Raw genomic sequence first — 8045 nt, 5'->3', positions numbered from 1 at the left:
GAGAATGTCTGCTATACTCCCTGACGAATCAATTTGTTACATCAAGTCCGCAGATTGATTCTCTGGACTGACTAATCAGAGTGTCTACATGGACTTGGTTATGAGCCTCATCGCCGTTATGATCATATTCAGGATATGGTGTTTACATGAACACAGAGAAACCCGGTCATTCATATCCCTGTATACATGATAAACACTAGTCTGATTACTGCATCTGATTTGCGCAAGCACCTATGATGTTTATTCTTTACAACAAAAACTGTGGCAATTAAGAAATCTGAGAACAATGAGACCACTGTGTCTTATTGTGGGCTTAGCACTATGAGTGGTGGAAATGGACTCATTTTACTCGGGGAACCGTGCCCGGGTTGGTTTGCGAGGGTGGGGGCCGTGGAAACACATTTTTAAGGAATAAGAACTTGAATCGTTGCTTAATTTATTGAAAACAGTACGATAACACATAATAAAACAAGCTTACATACGTTACTTTGGTTGTACCTCAATTGATTTATAGCAATTGTTGTTTTGTTGATGAACACCTATACATGATAGTAGTTACAATGAAAAGTCCGACATGTAGTATATTAGGCTGTGAGTTGGACTATATGGTGAGCCTGAGAGAGTTCTTTTGTTGTTTCTGGGAGATCAGAGAACCCTCCACTCCTCTGTCTCTGCTGGGATGTTGTAGGTTGAATCTTTCTGGGTCCTCTCCTCCTTCTCTCTTTTGATCAATCTGGCTGTAGAGAGCTGTGATGGAGATCCTGAAGTCTGTGGAGGATCGGACATTTGCGGCTGGTCGGAAGGAGTTCATCCTCCTCTCCCTCTGTTGGAGGCCCACCTCATCAGCATCCACACTAGCACAGTAAAATAAAAAATACACCTTTTTTAATTTGTGAAGTGTAATTACTAATTTGACATTACACGTTAATTTAGAAATAAATTCACATGTAAAGTCAGCCAAATTAAAACAGTGCTATTTGAAAGTTGTCAACACAAATGGTCTGAAGATGTTTGTCTAAACCAAAATTAAGAAACCCATAATGTGATCAAAACAACATATAACCCAGAGGCCGATGTGACCTTAGACTCACCAGATCTCAGAGGTCTGTCTCTGCTCAGCTGAGGTGTGGGACCCTTCCTTTGGCAGTGGAAACAGGTTGCTTTCATTTCATTCTAGAGGAGGATAGAAAGTTTTCACTGTGAGATCTGGGTGAGGTAGACAATGAAATGCTTTTTTTTTTGTTCTACTGTCCATTCTATCATTATCTGAGGTGTCAGCTTTTCTGTTAAATGTCTGAAGACAGTCCTCAGTTATCTATGTCAGGTGAAGACAGACTGAAGTACTTGTTCACACATAAGTAGTTTCCGATCGCTTAATTTGTGGTTAATGCCTTCGAATGTCGCAGGAGGACACTTTATGTTTGATTGTGTTGAAAGTGATTTCTGTTAAGATTTGGTCCGTCTGTGTTTGACATGTACAGTGTATCTTCTTTTGTTCACTGCTCTTGTTTGTTACATTTTTCAGTGTTTTGTGAGATCATGTGGGCTGGCCACCCTTTGGTGTACGACTAACTAACTAAAACACATGTTTTTGTTAAAAACACAAACAGACACATCTCCTGAGGCCTAACCCCCCTCCCTTTAAAACACCTCTCACTCTGACACAAACGAGGGATACAAATCTATAAATCACTTGACAGTAGTAGTTGATTTATTTCACATCTTATTGACTTCAACCATAAACTAGACACCAGTCACAGTCGGTTTATTTTACATCTTAGTGATTTACTTTTACCACTCTATAATGGTCTTTAATGGTCTTACATAGAAAACTCAGTGTTATTACAGAGAGGATGCAGGTGTCCTTATGCAATAAACAACAGATCTACAATGTCAATGAAGTTTCACTATTCTATACATCTCTGAATCATAATCTGGTCAAATAAAAACATGACTTACTTTATTTGTGTATGCACACATCTGACTCCGCTGATGCTGGCGGAACCCCAGGGGGGCGTGATGAAGAGTCAGCCAACTTTTTTCCTCTGCAGCCTGTGTCCTCCACTCAGTAACAAACACTCACAGCAGCCCAGCCTCTGAACCAGCGGGTCCCGCAAAAAAAGTGTCAAAGGAGTATTTAGTTCATAAAAACGTCGCACAGCCACTGATGTCAATGAGATTGTGGGTAGCTCTCAGTACAGCCTACCTGAAATCGCGAGATGAAAACAGTACTGTGGACGCGCTCCTATTGGCTGTAAAGGTTGTCACTTGTTTTGTGGTGCGTTCAAGCACATTGCATTATGTTCGTTTAAAAAACGACGCCAATGCACCGGCCTACACAGCTTCATGCGAATTCCCTGATACACAAACATGAACTAGATGTATTTTAAATCGCTGTTACCTCCCGACGTTCCCCCCATGTACACCCCTGAGCATTATTAAATGCCAGCATCGCGTTGCAGATATGGTGCATCCAGCTCATTTCCAGCCCCAGGAGAAGAAAGCGACATCAATTATTACACATGTCCTCACCTCTGACTTGTGTCAGCCTTTCACCGCGTAGTACAAGGTCGCAAAGGGTGAAGATACGCAGTCGTGACTGGTATCGTAATAATGCTTCTTCATTATTGTGTAACTCGACCTGACTTGCTCCATCGTACGAGTTGGGAAACCGGCGTCCTGTAGCCACCACAGACTTCAATACGTCAGCATTTCGATGCTTTCTTCCATCTAAACTTCCAATTATATTTAATTCGTTTATTAACGAAAGACACAACTCAGTTTCTTCGTCGCTCCAGAAGTAAGACGCTCCCGTTGCCGCCATCATGTTTGTTTTGCAGATACGTCACGACTTGGTTGAGTCCGCGCCTGCGCAGGTCGTCGGCAGCTGTCACATACCGGGGTCAGGTGGCACAGATTGTATGCCGTTTTATTTAGGTAGAAAAATCTCCAGGTAGAAAAATCGGGCTGCTCAAAATCGGGATATGGTATTATCCCAGTTTCTGACATCCGGTTAAGATGTTTACATGCACAACACAAAAACGGGATATTTAAAGCCCGATACTCATGTCCATGTAAGCGTCCAGTGGTTCTCTACCTCATTCACTTGGACAAAGACTCATCTCTTCGAGATCTTTGGCAAGTGGGATCCGCCTGATTTAAAATTTTTACTTTGATTTTTGGTGTGATTATGAATCCAGCCCTCAATGGTTGATGATTTTTGTTTCCATTGACGGTCACACTATCATATTGTTCTCAACAAACTATACAACTCACAGAAGATCTTCATCTTCAATTATTCGTTCATCAGAATCTGATATGTCATTGACTGATTGATTTATTTTATTGGTGAGATGACAAACCAGTGACATACATGACAAACAAGAAGAAATAAGAAAGAGAAAATAAGAAAAATACGTAGAAAACACTTAAAATACATATAACAAGGTTTCCAGTTGAGGTATAGTAGTGGTTATCTACAACCACATTATTGTGTATTGCAACAATAACACCACTGAGCTGTGATTGAAGTGTCGGAGCAGTGTTTTTGGAGCAGTTTATTTAGTGTCCTTTGGTCACTTTCAGGCCAGTTGAACAGCAGAAGGTGACAGTCTGAGTATCAAAGACTAAATTTATCCTAACATCCCGCTACCTATGATGACAGTTTAGATACCACAGCTCACAATGCTTTTTTTTTTTTTTTTTTTTAGATTTATTTTGGGCTTTTTGTGCCTTTAATGGAGAGATAGGACAGTGGATAGAGTTGGAAATAAGGGAGAGAAAGTGGGGAATGAAATGCAGGAAAGGAGCCACAGGCTGGATTTGAACCTGGGCCGCCCGCTTGGAAGACTATAGCCTCCATTAATGGGGCGCGCACACTAACCACTGCGCAACCAGCGCCCCACAGCTCACAATGCTGACCTTGATCTGAGACACACAAGGTCACGGTCTGACTACTGGTTTAACCACTGGTTTAAGCCTCGGGCATGTTCAGTACTTTTACTGGTGATTTACCGGTATGTCTTCATTGTCGAAAGACTGTAACTAATAAAGTCTTAGTGGGTATGAAGTGTTGAAGCTAATTGAGAAGGAGGTAAATAGCCTCCCAATGCTAATCTGACTTCTTGTGACTCTCTTATAGTGCCAGAATGACCAGAAATTCATCTAAAAGTTAATTCTTACTGCATCAAACATTCATCCTCTTTAAATAAATGTCTTTCTAAAACTATTAAATGTACCATAAAGATATCAAATGTCTAAATCTTTAGCTTTATATTTCTATATATATTTGTTCATTTCTAAAGTTAAAAGTTTTTGAACTAAGGAATCAGCTTCATCAAAATAAAGACTTTATCTTTTAGGTTAAATAGGAACTGAAACATTATTGTAATAACATCTCTTAATATGTACAAAGATGACTTCTGTGGATAAAAAATAAAACAATCTTTCAAAACTAACACGATGCCATCGGAAAAGATGCTGATGTAAATTAACGGAATAGAACTGCTCAATTTTGTTCAACAGATTTATGTATCATTTTCAGAAGGACACCGTTTGTGTCTGTGCACCTGCTTTTCTTCTCTATCATCATCATCATCATCATCTGAGGGCGGAGAAGAGGAGCAAGATGAAGAGGAGCCGCTGGAGCTGTGAGACGACTCCTCGTCACTCCCAGAGTCATCGGAGTCATCATCATCATCATCTTCCTCGCTGCTCTGCTTAGCCTTTTGCTCTGATGGGAGAATTAATGATACACATTCATGTTTTTTTTTTTTAAGTGTTGGTGTTTGTTTACAAATGTAGGAACTCTCACCTTCAAGCAGCTTCTTCTTGATCAGTGGGAGAAAGTTGGAGGCCTCAGGGTTTTCTGGTTCATAGATGAGAACTGGATTGAGGAGGGAAGAGACACCGTTGGCTGATTTATTGACTGACAGATATACACACACACACCCACATACACACACACACACACAGGAGACAGATGCAGGATACTCACTCATCTGACACAGTTTACAGGCCAGCTTTAAGTCTCGCTTTATCACAGCTCTGAGGAACTGAAACAAACATTTACTCTTTAACGTCAATTCATCACATTAATACAGAATATTTAAATATGCTGAAGGCAGAATTGACAAAAAGTAAGAATGCATGGGATATTTATGGGTCGATAGGAAACAAAATGTTGCTTTAAAGCCTTTTCTCAACAGATCATGTAGTGTGGAAACACTGACAGTGATGGGTCACTTTACCTCCATTTTCAGCTCCACTGGCACCTTAATGTCTTCATCCTCGTCACCCTCTTCCCCCTCATTAGCTTGATGATGCTTGACTTCAGGGCGGACATCATGTCGCCTTCTTCCTGTCAACCATTATAATCATGATCACTGTTACTGTCAACAGCAAAAAAAACTCATTCCCTCCTTCATGTTTCTTTCTTTCTTTCTTTCGTGTTTGTCAATAACAACCTACCTGTTTGTGTTGAGACTGTGTTCTGTGCCGTTTTTAAGTCTTCCATTTTCAGCTCATCACCTGACACTGCGGCCTGCTGTGCTTTTTCTTGAACCCTGAAATTCCAGTGTTCACTTATTTCAAACTGTCAGTTTGGAAAGTTAAATTTCTTCACCTGCTATGCTGTATTTTATTCTGACTACAAACCTTGGCAGTATGTCAATGGATTCCTTGAGTGAACACCCTAAAGGAGAACAAGAAACACACAACAAATTGATTTCAGCACGGAGACAATGGCATGGAGTTAACTATTCTAGATAAAGGTAAAGGTAAGCATGATGTGTGACAGAAATAGCTGAAACTGTCTGTTCATGACATTGTAAGAAAAACATTCAACTTAATGTTACTCTTCAAGTCATGACACAGATAGCATAGCAGAACTCCAGATTATACAATATCACCAACATGCTTGTAGAATAATCCTAAATGAAACCAAATGCTTACAAGTGCAAAGTTTGATATACCTATTTTATAAGATATGAAGACAGTCAATTTACATTCTGAGTTTATTGGTTTACCAGGCCTATATCTTCTATTTCTTAACAGTTCTGTTCTTTCTTTGAGTCAAGGTGTTTCACACCTAGTTTGTTCGCACTGGTCTGACTCATGTTGCACAATTACCTCAAGTTTGGTCTGTGTTTAAACAGAGACATTTACAAGCTGACCAAAATGTGTGACGCACAAGAAGAATGTTTTCTAACTAATTCAAAGAAGATAAAAAATCCCCAAAGTAAACAAAGACGAGAAGACTCCTGCCTGGCTGAACCCAAAGCTCCAAAGACACTTTCCAATTTCAAAATACACAGACAACTACACAGTCTACATGGATTGATGTTGGCTTTGGTCATCAGTTTTCCCTTTGTTTCTGAGGAAGTTGGTAAAAAAGCTTTTAAAAAGCTCTTATTCGTAGACTTCCTCATCTTCAAACTGATTGTGTATGTTTTCAGTAACATCAACACTGTTAATGTTTATTTTTCTCTGTGTATAGACTGAGCCTCTCTCCTCTAAGGTATCTAGTCTAGAGTTGTAGTTTAGTGTGGTATTTATTGTCTTTGTGTTGTCCCTCGATTTGTTGTTGTTGCTGTTGTTTTTTGTTGTTTGTATTTTTTTTGCCTGTTTTGTCTGTTCTGTGTTATGTTTTGTCTTTGTTGTACTCTTGTCTTTGTAAATGTCTGTTTGGGACCCCCTTGAAAAGGAGGTGATACACCTCAAGAGGCTTATCCTAGTATAATAAGTACATTTCTAATTCATTCATCACTGTAGGCAAAAGTTACAGTTTAAAAATGAAGCGCAACTGTGGCTCCAAATGAATATGTTGATGTGCTGGAGTCTTCGAAGGCACTTATCAAGACAGTTCAGGAGAAGGCCAACGATAATCCTCCTGCAGTATATCACTAAGTGAAAGAGTATAAGTGAGATTCGTTTTCCTTTCACCACCACATACCGTCTTCACTCAGCATGTCCCCACTTGGCAACTCAGATTTTTGACCTTTGTGGCGAGAAACCTTAAGAACAGAGAAAATGAATACAGTACTACATCAAACCGTGTTTCTTTCATTCTAGTTTTGAAGAAGTTTATCTCAAAATTCTCACCTGCACAGAACAAGGTGGTACATATGCAGGAGGACTCCTGCTTGATGAAAGAAGTCAAATTAAGGATACAAAAAGTTTATTGTCCATGTTGTGTTATTAAAGAAATTAATATTTGCTCTGATATGACTTTACTTACCAAAGTTTATCAGGGCCTGCCTTCCCCCCAACTTTGTCTAGAATATTTCCTTGATATTAAACGAGCAACATTAAATCACATAATTGGATAATTTGTCTGGATATGATGTTTTCAACACTGACTTGGAGTCTTAATAGCTTCTTACCAATGTTTTTGTGCTTCTCATTATGAGAAGAGGTGACTTCTGCTGACTACATCCAGGTAGTAGAGATGGGGAAAAAAATATATATATTCAATGTCAACGGGGAAACATAAAGTTGAAGAGTGCATACATGGATAATGCATTTACATCAAAGAAATCAGAAATTAAATTTAAAAAAATCCAGATGAGTTAATGATTTTTATTTTACCTTTTTCTGTGAACCAGTGAAGGACTTCCCCAAACACTCTAACCTTCACAGGAAATAACAGCATTATTTATTACTCTGCTCAGGCTCCATTCACATTTTAACAGGTTTACAAAGTGTGACCTTATTCTTACAGTATTCCTTTTTAGACTATTTAACTATTTGAGCTTTTCAGTCTTTAAGTATATATGAATTCAATTGGTTTGCTGAAATAAAACTAGTCGTGCTGAATAGATACTCCGTCATTAGCTTGTTGTGTAGCTTAGATTAGCAGGCGGCTAAATACGTTGTAACTGTTAGCATCCTGAACTCATGTTTACTTTATCTCCTAGTAAACTAACCGCTGCTCACCTGCTCATGGTGAAATATGAAGAAATTGCAACCTCAGATTAGAGTTAAAGCACCTATAAAACTCCACTGTGCTTTAAAATGAGGTTGTCTCGTTTGATAATAAGATAACA

The 8045-nt window shown here is 39.1% G+C and overlaps 1 protein-coding gene and 1 long non-coding RNA gene across 2 annotated transcripts; both read right to left on the bottom strand.

Moving 5' to 3' along the window:
- Positions 1-421: 421 nt before the first annotated feature.
- Positions 422-2852, bottom strand: LOC132978798 (uncharacterized). Its single transcript, XR_009673994.1, has 3 exons — positions 1960-2852; positions 1092-1173; positions 422-854 (listed from the first exon to the last, which is right to left on the bottom strand). It is a non-coding gene; the product is annotated as an uncharacterized LOC132978798 (long non-coding RNA).
- A 1674-nt stretch (positions 2853-4526) lies between these two features.
- On the bottom strand, positions 4527-7136 carry erich2 (glutamate-rich 2). Its single transcript, XM_061043724.1, has 6 exons — positions 7102-7136; positions 6953-7013; positions 5250-5359; positions 4997-5054; positions 4814-4885; positions 4527-4732 (listed from the first exon to the last, which is right to left on the bottom strand). The coding sequence occupies exons 2-6, from the start codon at positions 6966-6968 to the stop codon at positions 4527-4529; spliced, it is 462 nt and encodes a 153-aa protein (XP_060899707.1). The 5' UTR covers positions 6969-7013; positions 7102-7136.
- Between the last annotated feature and the right edge of the window lie 909 nt (positions 7137-8045).

Source organism: Labrus mixtus, chromosome 8 (assembly GCF_963584025.1).
Source record: "Labrus mixtus chromosome 8, fLabMix1.1, whole genome shotgun sequence".
NCBI lineage: Eukaryota > Metazoa > Chordata > Actinopteri > Labriformes > Labridae > Labrus > Labrus mixtus.
The sequence above is the reverse complement of the archived record's forward strand: the minus strand, read 5'-3'. Positions and strand labels throughout refer to the sequence as shown.

What these genes read in the sequence shown, in the direction of transcription:
- erich2 (XM_061043724.1), bottom strand. An exon ending in CTGTAAACTGTGTCAGATGA is followed by an intron (nt 4,886 to 4,996) that starts GTGAGTATCCTG and finishes TCCTCAATCCAG; the next exon opens with TTCTCATCTATGAACCAGAA. An exon ending in CAAGAAGAAGCTGCTTGAAG is followed by an intron (nt 4,733 to 4,813) that starts GTGAGAGTTCCT and finishes TTCTCCCATCAG; the next exon opens with AGCAAAAGGCTAAGCAGAGC.